Here is a 17,873-nt window from a genome sequence, read left to right on the forward strand (position 1 = left end):
TCATCTGTTGTTTGTTCATTTAGTCTTTAAACAGAAGAGACTGTAATCATTATTCTGGCCTAAGGTTGGAGGTAATATCTTGAAGGTACATTACCGTTGTTCACCATGTCTCCTCTTGGCTCTTTTTTTTTTTTTCCCCTTAATGGGGCAGGGTGGGGGAACAGTTGTCCATCAGAATGAAGAACGGCAGAATGTGTACTCCTTTTGTTTTATTCCACAGAGCTTTGGGACAGAACATAAGCACATTTTGAGTGTAGTTCAGTAGGAGGGCACGCATTAACAAATAAATAAATAAGGCTTGGTTTTACCTAGTTAAGTGCTAAAGGCGAGCATTTGGCATAGTTTTCTTGAAAGGTTGCAAACCTGGGTTCTAAATTTCTTATTTAAACTATATTTGGAAAAAGCAACTGAAATAGGACCTAAAATCTTAATATTCAGCTATCCCTGTTATTGTTTTTGTTATTAAAGTGTTCAAAAATTTTATCTTAAATCCAGATTGTGTTTTTGCCTAAAAGTCATGAAAATGGTAATAGTATTTGAGGCAAATGTCTCTTATTTGAGTCTATTGTATCACTAATGAGAAAGAACTGAGTACTATGGCTATAGGAATTTTTATTTTTAAGATTTTAGGCTTTGATTCAACCCTCTGATTACCAGAGCTCTTGCATATGGTAAAACTGATTGAAATTTCAATTTGTTAGCCTTTTCCCAGTTGGAAAATCTAATAAATAGCAAAAGGACCACAAGACAGGCAAACTCAGCATGTGGCCTGAATCGTCTGTGAACTGGAGATCCAGACCATTTAGTCAGGAACCCAGCCAGAGTTTTCCTTTTAAATAATTGTCTGCATTTTTCCCTCTCATTGGTACATAATTTGCATGTGTAGGTTCATGTTTCAGATTTCAGGTTTAAAATTACAGCATGGTCCATCCACCCTTTGCCATTTCTGACATCCGTGTTAATGCATTTCAATATAAGATTCTGTCACCAGTTACATAAAATCAGTTTTGTTGTGAACAAGCACTCTTATTCAGACCCTAATACAAATTAGACTATTCTGAAATACCCAGTGGACCCTAGCTCAGATTTCTGCCCCTGGAGGTGGTCCTGAGTGCTGCCTTGACTTAATTTCTTAAATGTTCTTATTTGTGTGTAAATGGTTACCTCCAGATGCTCCGCAGAGCCTCGCTCTGGAAGACTTGTTATTTTGGTGACAACTGTACTACATTATATGTAACGACAGTATTAAGTGGTGGGGATGGGAAAGGGCAGGCCCCCCACAGAACTGGTGTTCGCTGTGCAATAGCCGCTGCCTAGTTTATGCTTAAACGTCCTGGTAACTTATATTTTCCTTTGTGTTTCTCCATTTCACTTAATGATTTTCTATGTATTGTTGCAGACATCTCAACAGCGAGCATGCGCTGGACGATAGAAGTACAGCTCAATGTAGAGTACAAATGCAGGTTGTACAGCAGTTAGAGCTACAGGTAAAGCCACGTTTATTTTTAATCTTGCCTCAGTGTTCCTCAAATACCGATCTCTGTAGTGTTCTGTAATGAGTTCCTGTGCACTCATTATTGAATGGAAGGTCCAAACTTGTGTTTTATTTTATTTTATCGTATTCTGTATTCTTTGGGAAGTTGACCTTCAATTCGCCCTTTGGAACCGCTGCTCAGATGTTTCCAAGTTCTGTGCACCCGTGTGTAGCCACCTCTGAGTTTCCACTTTCAGCACTTCCATCTCTCTGTCACATTTCCCTCCCTTCTCTCTTCTCCTTTTAACTCTGGTTAGCTTTTGTTGGGGTCCCCTAAGTTGCTAATATTGTTCACCTGGAGTTAGGAAGACAAGCTGAAGCTGGGGAGAAAGACTGAGAGAGAACGAATGTGAATGGAGAGAGCTGCAAATGTGAGTGAGACGGGGCGAGTGAGTGTGCGTCAGGCATGTTTACCAGGGCAAAACGGAAACTGTGTGGATGGATCCCTCATGTTTCATTGTCTTCTCTCTCCACGATGGAGAACAATCGAGAGGTCACTGCACACATTTTAAACACACACACGGACACACATACAAACATATATGTATATAATCTCATATTTGGAAATCCATTGGGTCATATTGAATGTATTTTATGACGAGAAAAAATAACCTTCTGCCAGTTTTCCTGTGGATCACAATTGTGAGCGACCAGGCATTTTTAATGTGGGCTCCACTTCCTGATGTAACTTGTTTACAAACCAACATATTTTAACAATAATTCCAGTATTGGTAAAATTAATGGGAAATTAGTTTCTAAAAGTAAAAATTGGGTCAGAAATGGAGATTATTAAACGTACAATTGCAAAAGCCTGACCCTGCAAACCCCATTTATGCAACCGAGTCCCGAGATGCATTTGACTGCTTCATGACTCACTGTGGCTTCTTCCTCTGCCGGTTTAGTGTAGGCAAGAGGTTAGCCGAATAGGGGGAATTAAAACAATGTTGTCCATTATATTGTTACCAGCCATGAAAAGCCTGTTTTATATGCGAGACAGCACTGCTGAGATATATGGAGAGCCCTAGGCTAAGTACAGAAGATAATTACATTTGGAATTTTACTGAGTTAAGTCATTTACAGCTTCAAACAGTTGCTGAGAAAAATCAGCCAAAACACACTTAAACTTTTTGTTGTGACTTTTCAGGATAGAAAGGATTTTTTTTTTAATTAGTTATCATCTTATATGACAAATTACATTTTTTTAGTAAGATGGTCTCAAAAGTTATTTTCTTTAGCTAGTTACTATTTTTCTATTCAGACAATAGATACGAACTTATTAGAATAGTAGGATATTTGTACAGGCAAAGGGTGCATCATAAAACCCCCCAATTTTTATGTAAGTCTTTGGAAACATCTTTAAATTTTGTGTGTTTATTGGGAAGGAAAAAAGTAGTATAATTTATCTCATCTGCAAAGTTCACTTATATTGAAGTATAGTAAGCCCTATAAAAATTGGATTCAACAGAACAAACCTTATATCCATTGCTACCTGAATTTACGTGTATTAATGGTAGTGTTTATAAAGTAATACAAATTCCTGCATTTATTAATTGATAAAATTAAATTCTTAATGATTAGCTAGAATAAATTGTTCACCAGAGGTGCTGTCACTCAGGTAGGCATTGCAGACTGCAAGTTTGAGTGTGGGGCCGTTGTTACTCAGGAACTGGTTATTTTATTTATTATTCCTCTCTGTCCGCAAAGAGCAGGCAAGAGAGAGAGAGAAGGGGAGAGAGAGAGAGAGAGAGAGGAGTTAGTGGATGTGACCTGGGAGCGGTCCAGACTGGTACAAGGATTCTTTGATTATTTGTGGATTTCATTGATTTATAGATTTCCCTTCATCCTTCAGCTCCAAATCAAACTAAAAACAGGCTTCTCGATTTGTGATAGGAATCCAAGAAGATCATCTGGCTAGAAGTTACTATGTGGTAGTTACCTGTGGTATTTCGAATAATAGTTTTGCTTGAGAGTCCTTGACTGAAAGAAGAGACGGGCTAATTCTGAAGGGGTCCGTTTCTTCAAAGCCTGAGAGAATTGGTGGGGTGTTGAAATAGTGCTTGTTGAAAGCAGGGGTTGGCAAACTACAGACCATGGACCAAATCCCATTAGCTAAGAAAACTTTTTACGTTTTGAATAGTTGGGGAAAATCAAAAGAAGAATAAATTGTATGAAATTCAGGTTTCATTGCCCATATAAAAGGTTGTATTGGAACACAGCCACACCCATTCATTGACGAATTATCTGTGGCTGCTTTTGCATTACAACAGAAAAGTTGAGTAATTCCAAGAGCCCCCATCATGAGCAAGGTTGACACTATTTACTGTCTGGCTGGCCCGTGCAGGATTTTGCCAGGCTATCTCTGCTCAGCAAAAACAACAGTCTCATCACTGTATTAGCATCTGTTTCCTTGTTGTTCCTAGCTACCTGAAAGTCTGCTCCCGTCTTCTTACCTTTTCCCTCTTCGCCTCAGCATATAAAATGATCTGGTCACCGCATGGGTCAGGTTTCCTCTGTAGCAGCTTCATATGATAAGTACCTGCCGATCTTCAGGGTATGAAAAGCTGGCTGAGGGAAGTATATTCGTTCATCCATTCATCTACTCATTCATTTGGCACACGTTATCTGGAGCCTACAACACAGCAGGAACCTTGGCGTACAAAGGAATACAAGAGTGAGTAGGACACAGGGGTACCCTCCTAGTTCTTACATTCCAGAGAGAAAAAAGCTAGAAGTAAGTAATTTTTCATCGGCACCATGCATCGGTTGGGCAGTGCTAGCTGACACTTAGAAACATGTTCAAAAGAGTTTCAGTGCTAGGCAGGGCGCAAACCAAAACAGATCTTATCTATTAATTATTATTCAATCAGATGAAATACAGCAGAAAATGTCAACAGTTTTTAGTATTTAAAGAACCTTTGCCCTGCTGTAGAGTTAAGAGAAGCTCTTATCAGGGCTTGGATTGAGAGTCTGCGTTGCAGACCAGGCCCATTGGGACAGTTGGGGGCAAGGTGCAGTCACACTCTAGCCAGTCTCATACTCGGCCTCCTGCTTCTCTGATGTTCCCGCTTCTGTGTTTGTGCTGTTGCATTGGCCATATCATGCACCCGTGTCTGGCAAAGTACTTTTCCATTAAGAGTCACTGTGCCCACACAACCTGAGGTGTTGGGGAAAAGGGGTTCCGGCAGCAGCAAGAATACTTCGAAGAGGGGGTCTTATGCCCCCGCAGCCTCCCTGTGTATTTCCCGTTGGCATCGCCCCCCTCCTCTCTGCTGCACTCTGGTACATCACCTCACCTAGAGGGGCTGATGCCGGGCCGTGATGCACCAAGAGCTACTGCCTTTCCCTCAAAGAAGACATTTCCCAGTCCAGGAAACACCTGAACCTCAAGTACCTCTAAGTATATTACACAATTATCATTTATTAACTTGAATTTGAAAACCATATTGCACCACATAGCACCACAAGAAAGAGCTATCCAGGTTTGAACAACTCCCAAAGCATGATCGCTGCGTTAGAGTAGGAGAAGTTTCTCCCACCATCCAGACTCACAGGGCTTCTCTCTACAGAGCAGTACTTTGGGCTCTGGTTGGTGTTTACATCTGGGAGAGAGGTCACATGTGTGCCCTGTTGTAAAAACAAGCCCAATAAGTTCAAATTGGATCTTCCAGTAGAGACCAGCAGAGGTTCATTATGTCTGCCCTAGACAATCATCGTGAAAGGATCCCACAGGAGAATTCGGGAGGGCAGTCAGTCGGCCTCAGACGTGACCGACACTGGTGAAAGCCCCTGGAGTGCTGTCCTATGGACGTTTCCAGGCCCTGGAATCTAAACCCCAGAAACCTCAACTCTGACCCAAAACAAAGGCCCTTGTATTTCTTAACCTGTAGTCAAACCTCCCTAAAGAATTGGATGCAATTTTTTCTTTTCTTTTTTTCAGTCACCACTGTTAGCCTTAGGAGACAGTGGCTAGAGATGTCTCCCATTGTGGTGCTATCTGTACAACACTGCACTGGAATCAAACGGAATAGCCTGTGAGGTTGTAATGGTGGAGGTCAGGCAGCCAGGGAGAGATCAAAGTGGTGGGCTCTGGGGTCTGCCTTGGACCCGTCTAACCAGTGCTGTTCTGTTTTGATTCTTGTTGGAAGATATCAAAATATATAATGCACGTTTTCTGAGCACTGGGCACCTTATGTAGACCTTGTTAATAGAGAAAGGTTGGTGAGTTCAGTTCTCGTGTTACACAGCCTGTAACTTGTCTCACTGAGCGGGATGAGGAGTCAGAAAGACAGCTTAGTGGGCATTCAGAGCATTTTTGAATGTTCATACTGCATTTCATTATTACAAAGACACTTGTAATTTTTCCCCATGTTTTGTCAAAGGACTAGATGGAGGATTAACCCCCAGCTATTATCTGGAAGCCCAACATGAGCAACCTGAGAAGTGTGAGGTTCTTACACTGTACACTTAGGCACATGAGACAGGTGGACACCATAGGAATTATTTGGGTCAAGGATATGGCTTTTGAGGTCAGGGAATCTATTTTAAGATTTCATCTGTTAGATGTTCTCTGTTGACAGATTCTTCTGAATGATACCTAGTCATGGAAATGAGTTAGAACTGGTGAAGAAAAAAATTCCAATAATCAATACGCATGGGAATCAATACGAAATGCACAGCTCCCTACCCCCAAGACAGAGGGGCAGGGGCATAGGAACTGGAAATAAATGGAGAAAAAGGATTGCCCACCCCAAATGCCATTGGCCAGGATTGTAAGGAAGCACTTGAACCTCCCCTGATAGTTGAGTACCTACTGTGTACCAGACCTGGGCCCAGGGATTTAAATTCATACTAACCCAGTTACCTGGATTCACAGAGGTGGGATACGCCTACGACTTATCTCAACCATCAAGCTGTGGATAAGATATCATAAAAGGTATCTCAGTGGCGGGAACAGAATTCTATTTTGGGAAAAGGGAAAACCATCCAATTTAAAAGACAACAGGGAAAACAAGTCTTCTGCTGGACTTACCCCTCTTAGAAAGTTGAGACGTTCCAGACATAGATACATTTTTCTGGCCACATATGCGGTATTGGTTTTAATCTGTTCTGACTTTAATATGACTTGCTCAGTTGTCAGCAGTCCTCTGGTGTATGAAGATGGGGTTTGAATGAAAGAAAAAAGAAGCCTTGGAGATTTGGCATTTCATCATGCCCACGGCTTACCATGTGTTAGGAGACAGGGCTCAGGACAGGCTTCCTTCGAACCCTGAACTTGTAGACCCTTTAAAGTTAATATTGGAAACAGTTAAGGGGACAGCCAATCTGATGCGGTGGTCTGCCTGGCCTGGGCAGGGGGTCGGGGTACAGGGGTGTGGACCTTTTCTTCTTTGACGGTTTGATTCCATTCCCTCACTATTCATCAAGCACCTATTGTATTCAGAGCACTAGGTGTAGGTAAGTAAGGCCTCTTCCTTCCTGTAATGTGCAACCTAAGAGGGACATGTCCGTTAGACTAGCACTTCTCTAAATGCATAGCAGGCAGAATTGGAGGTGGGAGGTGGGGGAGGGGCATTGTCGAGGTGACCCGGAAAAGGGCTATTAGCAAGGATATTCCAAGTCAAGGGAACCACTTAAGTTTTACCTGATTGTAGGCTGAGGTAGAAGGATGATAGAAGAATTCATTGTTGTATTCATCTGTCTATTTAACAGGAAATGGAGTGATTAGACATTGCAGTTGCTTAGCTGGAACTGAGGGACTCTTGGGACTTGGGGTTTTCAGTTTCAAAACTGGGATGAGTTGGTCACCCTAATGATGAGTTTGAATCCACTGGCTGTGAAAGAGACCTACCGAATGGTTCATGTTCTACTTGTAATTATTTCTTGAAGGAGCTTGAAAACCATTTGACTGGATACTTACTGAGCTTCTACTATGTGCCAACGCACTATTCTAGATACTTATACCTTCATTTTCATTGAATCCTCAATACCCCTCTGAGTAGATTCTACCCTATTTCCTCAATCCTAAGATTTGTTTTTTAAAGGAAAAATCTAACATTTGGAAATCAGTGTGTGTCTCACACTTAATGAGCATGTTTACTGTATTCTTATTCTTTGCAAAGGTTGGCCTCTTAGAGTCAGATAAATAAATCATTTTCAGTGCTTCCCTCCCCATTTTGCAGATGAAGAAACTGAGATTTAGAAGGTCTAATTCACTTGTTCAAAGCCAATGGCAAATAATGGACAGCACCCAGGATTGCAGCCCAGCCTTTGGAACCATGCTCCTTTCATGGCTGTGCTGGTTGTACCCAGCATCATCGTGGCCCAGTGGGGTTCTGTGCATGTACCCAGGAGTTGCAGATCACTGATTTTAAGACTTGGATGTGGGGGCCGTACTCTTCTCTGCCTCGTGAAGCGCTCTCCTGAGCACTCCGTGGCAGCAGGGCAAGGCTAGAGCTCACGGGCGCTGAGATCACTCCAGAGTTGTCTGAATCATCTGTACCAGGAGCTGTAAGCTCTAAGAACAGGTCAACAGGGAGAAAAATGTACAAGTTTCAGTAGCAGAGGAAGACATTAAGCCTAACACTAAGTGCTGTTTGTGATCACAGCAGCTTCATGATCTGTGATGTGTCCGCATTTCTAACCTTCTCCAAGGCAGTACTCAGGACAGTTGCTCACAGCAGTGGCCTGACAGAGCCTCCTGCCCCTCTCTGAGTAAGCTCAGGGTGCTGGGGAGAGGTCCTCATAGCATTATAGCTTCATGTTGCCACCACTTCCTGACTAGAGCCAAGAAAAAGAAGAATCTGTGTTTCTCACTTCCACGTCCCTCTTTGAAAACCGAGACACTTAGTTTTCATAATTTAGAATCGTGCCTAACTCTGGGAGCATTAGAATTCCTAGACTATGACTGAGTATTAGTGTGCGTCTGCTTCAAATGTCAAGAGAGTCTTTAATAATCACATGTAAGGAATGGGAAGATGGTAACAAAATACAATAAAAATAGGGGAGTTCTTCACTTGGGGTGAAACGAGTCAGGTTGCCTACCACCTGAAAGCTGTAGCTGGTGTTTAAAAAGTCGTTTAAAAGTTTCACTGGTGCCGAGTTTTAAAAGCATGTGAATGACCGTAGTTGGATAAAGTGGTTAGGAAATAACTATTTAATTAACAACACTCAAGTTTGGTAGAATTCCATTTCTACCCCTTCCAGTGACTGCGTTTTTCTTTTTGTTTCTCTTGCTTTTCTTCTTTGACTCCTGCGTCCTCTGGAAACCTGTGTACCTAGGGACACGTGCGCCGGTCAGTTGTTTGGAAATTACTATCGGGCCCTAGACAGCTGTGGCGTAAGGCTCACTTAGTCCATGGGACGGACTCAGTCTCATTGAACTTGGACCCTTGGGGGCTTTATTACAACCACCTACTCCCACATTCCCCACCCCCTTGGAGTGTTTAGGTATGACCCCAGACAGTTAAACCAAGGCTCATCAGTTTACCGGAATAGTCCAGACTTGCCAACTCATACATTGGGTGCCTGCTGAAATTACGTACATACAAGTATGTCCCACAAGTGTCTACATGGAAGCTCCATGTGGGGGCGGGAAGGATGCAGGCCCGTGCCCAGTCTGTGTGCCAGATGCATTTGCGGTCACACCCATGTGGGATCGGGGGGAACACACATCACATAACCTGGATTCTAGCCTTTGGGTTTTGTTTTTTGTTTGTTTCTGTTTTTTACCCGTTCCAGATCTATGACCCCACGTAAGTTCAGCCTGCGCGTCTCAGTTTCCCACCTATAAAGTGCGAGAATAGGATGAGAGGACCTGAACTAGCCACACAAGGCTTTGCTTCTGTGAAATCAAATGAGTTACTTGGCTCCTCCTTCGTGACTGTCCTCAGTAATTCTAGTATTTTTACACATCCAGAGTTCTTCATTTATTTCAGAAGAGTTTTATTCTCACAAGTGAGAACCACCAAATTGGGCTTAAAACGATTAGTCCTCCTGACAGCATATAAAATGATTATGTTAAATGAACCCAAAACCATGTTCTCTTTTCTCTGCTAAAAAAATGAGTTTAATCTCCTTGCTTTTTATCTCTGAAGATGTTGAATGGAGCTCCTGGCCGTAGGCACTTATCAGTAGGTCAGAGCAATATGCTTGTTCCGGTCTCACACAGCCTGGGCTATCTAAAACCTAATTCAAGGCCATGGTTAATAGAAGAGGGGATGACCTACATCAGCCAAGGGGAGAAAGCGTTTGCCTAGGATGAGGGAAAGATCCAGAGAGAACCAAGGAGAGAAATCCATCAGAAATGGACTTCATCTGTCATATGTTTTCTGTTCCATTCCTTAAAACATCAGATCCTCTCCCCAGTTTGTCCAGCTGCAAACGCTAGTGAACCCTTTATGTTGATCCACATTCCAAACATATACTAAGCCAGTAGACGTCTGCATAGACCACACTGATTAACCTTTCCTTAAAAGAAAAAAACAACCAAAAAAAAGCATTTTTTTTGTTTTGTTGAGCGTTCATGAAGAGTAGGCTCTATGCTAAATTTATGTGCAAGAATTTATCTAATCCTCAAAACAACCCTTCAAAGTGCAGAGATTGCTGTTCCATATTTAGAAAGAGAGCTAAATACTTTAAAAGGTTACATAATGTGCCCCGAGTCATACAGCCAGAATTTGAACCCAGCAGAGTGTGGTGGTTGTGCCCACATCCTTTACCGGTTTTCACTGTGCTGTCGTGCTACGGAATTGGTGAGGAACTTGCTAATTTAAACAAACACTGCACAGGCAGCCCCCTTCCTGTGTGGCCCATTGCCTTTCCCTTTCTGTAGATACTCCTCCTGTGCCCACCAGGAAAGCTTTCAGAGAGTATTCTCTTCTGATAGCACAACATACAACATTTCTTTATATTTGCCCACCAAATTCCTAGTTAACCTTTGGACTGTATTTCTCATCCTCCTTTTCTTTGCTTTTCATGGGATTCTGTTTATAAGGGACTGCTGGAATATGCTTGCTAATGTTAAATGTTTGTATTCTCATAATAATGAATGGGTGCCGTGAAAGTTGATGGGGGTGGTGAGCACATGGAATGATGAGATGAAAGTAATAAAGAACCTGAAAGCTTTAGGAAGGACCAGAGAGCATTATAAATGCAAGACTGTAGGTAGAGGATGTGGTTTCAATAGGTGTAAATGTTTTGCCTTTTTGCGTAAAAAAACAAAAAGTGAATTTGGCCAGGTTTTTTTTTCTGTTTGTTTATTTGTTTTTCTCTTTAATTGTTGAAATAGTTTGTGTTAAAGCTATAATTGATGATGAAAATCCAACACTCATTTACATGCTAGTTTGGGCTAATCAAACAAAAGCAGAAACTTGGATTTTTGCCTTTTTCTATAACCTTGCCCCTCTTTTATAAGTAAAGCAGCACTAGGATTGTGGAGTTGAGGTTTGGGCATAATAAGGAACCTGGATCATTCTCAAAACGGACGATGAAGTCTAGGTAATATTCTTACAGAAAACCTAAACGGTCCCTATGGCAGTGACCTCCAGGGTTTTGGGGGTGGCTGTGTATACAAATCTAGGGGTGTTTGCAGTCTGTTTTTACTGCCTTTAACTGGTAGACATTTGGATGGAATATAAAGGTGATGATTCCTTTTGGGGCTGAGAATTTGGATTTCCTTCTACTTTGGTCTTTGTAATTACTGTATCAACAAGGTGTACCCCAAAATTAAGTCACAATTAATATTCATCAGACTCTTCAGTAATCATCACTTTTCACCCTTTAATTTGTAATTTTCATTATGGCAGACTACTACTAGTTTTTAAAAAGAATGACATATGTGCCTGAATTCCTTCTGCCCCATGATAATTTTCAAACGAAATATTTTATTGGAATGTCTTAATTTTAACATCTAAAACCTAGAACATTTACATGAAAAAACAAATAACTGGAGAAAACGACATTGCTAACGTTTTAATTGTTCTAACAGCCACTTTGGGAAACTACATTCCTTTAGCATTATGTTGTATGTTCAGAGCATCTTTTAGTTTGGTTGTTCAATAACTTACTGAAGAACAGAGAATGAATAACATAAAGTGACTCCTAATATGGTATCATTTTCATTTCCTGTTTGCTGAAAGATAAATGCTAACACTGTAAGGCTTTTTTTTTTTTTTTCTTTTAAATTATTCCTCCCTGAACCACAAGGGAATAAAAAGAAAAAAGGAAAATCCAGTGTGATCTGACTGGAGACTGAGCGATCCGTTCAGGATAAGCTGAGAGCTTCTTTCTCTTGCTTTTGTGCCCTTTCCCTTTCCTCTGCTTTCCCCCTGTTCCTGAAATACTTTTCTCCCTTAGAAACACCTCTAATTGAAAAGTCTTAGTTGATTTTTACTTCGGAATAATTTTAGACTTACAAAAATAATTGATGTTTGAAAGATTTAAGGGTAATTTTGTGACAAAAGGAATGAGTCCCTCCCTCCCCAATTCTGACATTTTCTCCTCTCTCTCTCTCTCTCTCTCTCTCTCTCTCTCTCTCTCTCTCTCTCTCTCTCTCTCAGACACACACACACACACACACACACACACACACACAAAGCTCCTATACATTTTCCCAAAATTCCACAGCTGTTTTCTTAACTATACCTTTGTCTTTTGGGGATACACTTCCCACTTCTTTTACAAAGGTAATTATTATATGTCCGCTATGCCCAAATATCTTGGATTATCGAACACATAGTGTTAAAACAGTCCAAGGCAAGCATAAAGAAACATGATTAATAGTATTTGAGTGCCTGCCATGTACATCCATTTAGAAACTCCTATGCCTTTAGAAGATAATTTTCTGTAGAATGAGGAGACTTCAATTTCTGTTAAGATGAGACCAGCACATGGTAGGTACTCACATATTGAATAAATAAATAAATGAGTAAGCTTACTCTCAGTTCATTTGAAAATGGGAGCCTGTCGACCCTGTAGCCCTGCGCCTACCCTGCTAATAATGTCACTCTTGCCGGCACTGTCTTAATCTATGCCTACCTGGTAGGAAAGATAAAATTAATTTTGTAGAAATGTGCCCATCTGTCTAGGAGTTTTCCACAACCACAACAGATGAATTTATGAGTCTTAGGTACCTAGCTCATTTTCCTTTGGCTTCCTCATGAATAAGGTTGGTTAATAGGCATGATTCACGTTTTTGTCTTGTAGCTGTCTGTGTTACATGGGACTCCTTGGTGCCAGCAGGTCTAGAAGCTCCCAGTTAAAAGCTAACGCATCTTGTGTTGGGAAATCTCACACGGACACTTCCAGTTACTTGGAGTTTGGCAATGGTCGTATAGTTTTCACAATGATTAAGCAATGAAAACGATGTTGTCATGTGTGATGGTGCCATCATTTAATTTGGGATATGTATCATTTTGGATGTAATGGCATGCAATGGTAAAACCATGCTCAGATCTGTAGTCAAAGAATAACAAAGCATTTTCTCCCTGCTAGCTCGCAAAAGACAAAGAGCGCCTGCAAGCCATGATGACCCATCTGCATGTGAAGTCTACGGAGCCCAAAGCCACGCCCCAGCCCGTAAGTACTGAGCTCTGCCAAGGGGAAGAGGCACCAGGACTGCTCTGCTTCCCACCCCGAGCAACAGGAGGAAGCTCAGGCACTCCCCTAGCTTTGAGTAGCGAAGACTTGCGTTGAGTGGACCGTTTTCGGTAACCTTTCCTAAAGAGGACACTGTGCTAGGCGTGTAGGGACAGACAGGATGATGTGCACACAGCCCTTGCTCCTCAGGCCCAAACAGCCAGCTCTTCTTTGGGACAGATACTGGATGCCGTCCTGAGGTATTCAAATACATTATGAGAGCTCACTGGGCGAGGGAAAATCAAAACTTTCCAGATGGTGGTAATGCAAAGAGAAGACAGCCCGACCATGAAGGCAGAGGACAAAGGCATGTCAGCCTGGGGGAGCTGAGAGACAAGTCAGTATGAGAAAAGGAGCGAGGGATAGTCCAGTCTCACTGTGACCGAGAAAGGAAACACGCTGTCTGAGAGAGGCTAAAATTATGGAGCCTCTAAGGGTTACTGAAAGAGTTTGAAGTGAACAGTTCTCCTTCGCAGGAGACCAAACATGGTAGGTACACTGAAATTCTGTTTAACTTTAGGAATCCCCTATTTCTCTCCTTGTTTCCTTTCACTTGACCTCGAAGAGTGCCATCCAAGCACAGACAGCGTGGAAGGATGGCATGCCCAACTCCTGTCTCAGACCTTGGTCCTTGTTATAAATCGATCTCGAACAGTTTTATTTCTCATATACTTACGTTTCTAAAAATCTCCTAGTACCATCAACTGATTATTCAAAACGGAGAGAGTTGCTTTGCTTCTTGATTTTTAAGATTTGTAAAATTTAAAGGTACACTGCCTTTATTTGATTTTGCATGGAGTCACTGTGTGAAAATTAATTGAGCGTTGACAATCTATAGTTAGTACCAGCAATTTTAATCAATATGCAATGATGCAGCATAATGGCAAAGTATTGGTTTATCTGTTTTGACTGATTCTTTTCTATAAATAAAGCAAACATACACCCATATATGTATGATTTATGGTGATAGAAATAAAACGGAGTCAGACTATTAACCCAGCAAATGTGGTAGCCTGCCAAGATGCAGTTGGCAGACAAAATTAATGTCTGAAACAGAACACATTACTGAGATATAGGACATAAAATCATTAAACACTTTGCACATTCATTTTTACTCGGAAAGAGCCCTTAGTTTCCATATATTCTGCAGTAAATGGCTGTAGGGCTGAGTGTGTAGGCTACCAAAAATAAAGGAAGGGAGAAAAAAAACAGGCCATTCAGTATGGAATCAGTAGTGGATTCAGTAGTCAGCTGTGCTGTTCCTGCTATTCCTATCAGTCCCTCCTTTTCCAGGAGGTTCCTGGGAATAATATGAACTGAGCTAAGCAAATTGGTGAGATCCTGAAATGACTTGAGTTCTCCAGTGGGCATAGCCAAAACGGCTGAGGGAAATGATCACCTTTGAACTCTGAAAGTCTTCCTATTGCTTTTGTCTATAGGGAAATGGTTCTGCCCAGGAGGAAGGGTTTGAGTCTTTAAACCTAGCAACAGCAAAGAGGGAGAGAATGAGATTATCTCCTACTTGCTCCATGGATTAGAGACAATGATGGAATAATGATTGGACTCTCGGAATGGATTCCTTTGGCATCCTGATGCTCATGGAGGGAGGAAGAAGGAATTGCAGACCCCCGGGGGCGCTCCTTGAGGGAGGGGCTGGGTGTTGGCAGGGAGCCCCATGCATGTAAGCCCACCTAGGGCACAGAAGGGCTGCTGGGAATCTCCATGAGGACCAGTGTTGAGCAACCGATAAACCGGGGAAAGCAGTCCTGGGGAAACTGCACAAGGAAGGAAGTTCTGTCTTGATTAGTACTTAAAAAAATGTTTTACATTCTAGAAAATTACAACTTTGAAGGGGACCTCCTACTAAATTTATTTTTAACTGCTCTATTGAAAATTCTCTACCACTAGTCAACATTATCTCTTAGTAGCTCAGCACAGTATTTCTTTATTAAAAGAAATAGGCACGAATATTTTTGACTGAAAAATTAATAGCTTTTGAATTCATACACAGCAGGTTTTCTTTTGCAAAGAAGTCCAATATCGCTGCACAGCACTTCTATAACCATTTATTTAGAGTCCAAGTCAAACCTTTGACAGCTAGAGCAGCGCTACAAGCCAATATAAAGAACTCCAAGATGTAAACCAACAATAGGCCGTCTGTGTGAGGTTTGCCATTGTCAGATACATAGATTGTTTGGATTAGTTTATGTAAATGCACTGTTGTATTACCCTTTGGAAAAAAAAAAAGATCACATTTGTATATGAAAAGTGGTTCCCTTCACAGGCAGCATTATAAATTCCTTATCCTTTAACTTACATGTAAGAAGTAAAAATTGGTGCCTGACAAGCAGATATTGTGTGACACTGTTGCCGGAATGAACCTGGCTTCTTTTCATTTATTGGAAAATAGAAAATTTTATTACAGATACCATCTTATAAATCAGGAATTATTAAAATATGTATAGGTGAGGCATTGGAAAATTAATTATAAAAGTAGACATGTAGTATTTTGCATAAATTTTTACTTCCTTGCTCCAAAAAAATGTGAAAAAAAGCAGACACACACTGCGCAACCTTGATTCTTTTTTCGACTTCAGTGATACAGAGCTATCTGGTGTTCTGTTCTAATTTGCAAAATAGTCTCTTTTGCCTGTAATTAATTTATTTCACCTGAAGTAATAGAATGCCCGGTGTATGTTCAAATGCATATTCTTCTAGAATATTTGATTTGAAATAAGCAATGATTGGGGTTCAAATCTACCCATAGGTGGGGACTTGCATGTTACAGCATTGCCAGTGAATTTTTGTAGTTTTTTTTCTTTTTTTTTTTCCATTTATGTTTAAAGGAACCTCATGTGTATTTTAAAATTCTTAGTTACTAAATGATAAAATGCTTTGCTGTAAACGTTGCTTTTCACTAAGTGTCATTTGGGTAAGGGTCATTTGTTATATCCTATTGTCCAACCAGTCCTCATTTCATTCCATCAAAGAAACAGCCAAAACCTTCTTGGGTTGTTCTTCCATGAGCTCGTAGATGCGTTTTCTGGATCCCATTGTGGAACTCATCTTCCCATTTGGGTAGGTAGAGGGTATGGTCATCTCGGGAGAGACCCCAAGTTCTCGGGAGAGACCCCAAGTTTTCAGACGTGGATCTGCGCTCGCTCACACTGGAGGTAGACAGGTGAACTGGGACATGAGATTGCGGTCTTCCTAGTGTTCGGACACCTTCAGAGCGTCTCTTCCTGCTTGCTGGAAAGTCTTAAACTGAAAAAAATTATACCTAAGACTCAAACTGCAAAGTTGTTTTAGGAAAGAGAATTTCTGCATTTAAAATCAAGCTATTGCGTCAACAAATACTTAATTGAGCATGCTACGTAAAAACATAGAGTAGAAATTAGAGGCATCCTGCCATTGAAGTATTTGGAGGTTTGTTGAGGCAAACTAATGAATAAATACACACATATACACTCTTACATTCTCACTGTGTGAGTTGTGCTATGTGTGAGTACAACAACTGAGCTATTATGCTGGGGTTCAGGAAGACTTCTGGAAAAGGTAACGAAACCTACATGAATCAGAAGAAATGGAAGGAAGTCAGTTTTGTGAATCTTCCCTGGGGTTAAGAGTAGGTGCATGTGTCTGCGTGTCTCTAAGGAAGGGAGCTAGCTGGGAGAGGAAGATAGGTAATGAGGATCAGTGAGGAGGAAGAGAAGGAATAGCCAACATCAGCTAAAATAAGCTTGTCGTACTCTTAATTTTATTAAATCTGGGCCCTGCATGGAAAGGATATGTAAAAGTTTACAGAGCAGCTGCTGTGTTCTAGCAGTCGAGCACATGCAATGGTAAAAGCCTTTCCTGACATGTTTAGAATAGCCAAATTTGTTGTATTTTTGAGTTCTAAGATTCTTCTCTTCCATGTTAAGAGAAGCAAACATGAAAAATTAGACAATAGTAACTATCATCATGAGTATGGTCAATATCCTCATCGACCATCCTCAATATCATTAACATTCTTAGAGTGAACACCAAAATGTATTGCTTGCTGATTACTGTCTCCATGTGTAACTTACTCTGTGGGGAATTTGCTGAGCTCTTCCTTGGAGGGAAGAGTAACTCAGAGGAGAAAACAATCACAACAGAAAGAAGTGTGTGTTAGGACTTTATTAAGTTGTTAAGGACATTTAAAAAAGACTTCATGATCATTATGTTGGTCAGTGCTGCAAATCATATTTTATAATAAGGAGTACATGAGAAGTATACATTGCTGTAGGGTATTCCTACACACCAGAGAACAACCCCTGAGCTGGAGAAACCACATTCCTTCCAATCAGGTGGGCAAGTAACTACAGTGTATGTAGTATAGCCCCTGTATGAAAAATGCTGTAAAACACTAGAGGAACTTGGATACTTGAAGTGAAATGCAGTATTAGATTTTCCTTTTTACACATTCTCTTTTCCTCTACCCATAGCAATTAGGACTGTTTCGAAGTAGTTTTTAGCTACTATAAAAACAAAGTGCTCCCTGTCTGAAAAGGGGGTCTTTTAACTCATAAAAGAAATGGCTGACCCTTCGGGCTTCAGCCTTGCTTTAGAGCTGGAGAAAAAATATTAGGCAGTCATAAAAGATTCTCAAGCGCAACTCACACGAGTTATTTTTATATACGGTTTCTCATTAAGTCTCCCTCCTCAACTCAGTGCCAGTTTT

General features: G+C 41.0%; 1 protein-coding gene across 9 annotated transcripts in view; it reads left to right on the forward strand.

Annotated features, from left to right (window-relative positions):
- FOXP1 (forkhead box P1) overlaps positions 1-17,873 on the forward strand; it is a 578,556-nt gene that overhangs the window by 533,420 nt on the left and 27,263 nt on the right. For all 9 annotated transcript variants that reach the window (XM_081071680.1, XM_081071679.1, XM_081071678.1 and 6 more), the window contains 2 exons: positions 1,400-1,487; positions 13,025-13,108. In XM_081071680.1, coding sequence (XP_080927806.1) covers positions 1,400-1,487; positions 13,025-13,108 — 172 coding nt within the window. The remainder of the gene's footprint in view (positions 1-1,399; positions 1,488-13,024; positions 13,109-17,873) is intronic.

The sequence above is a fragment of the Rhinolophus hipposideros genome, assembly GCF_964194185.1.
Source record: "Rhinolophus hipposideros genome assembly, chromosome: 14".
Lineage (NCBI taxonomy): Eukaryota > Metazoa > Chordata > Mammalia > Chiroptera > Rhinolophidae > Rhinolophus > Rhinolophus hipposideros.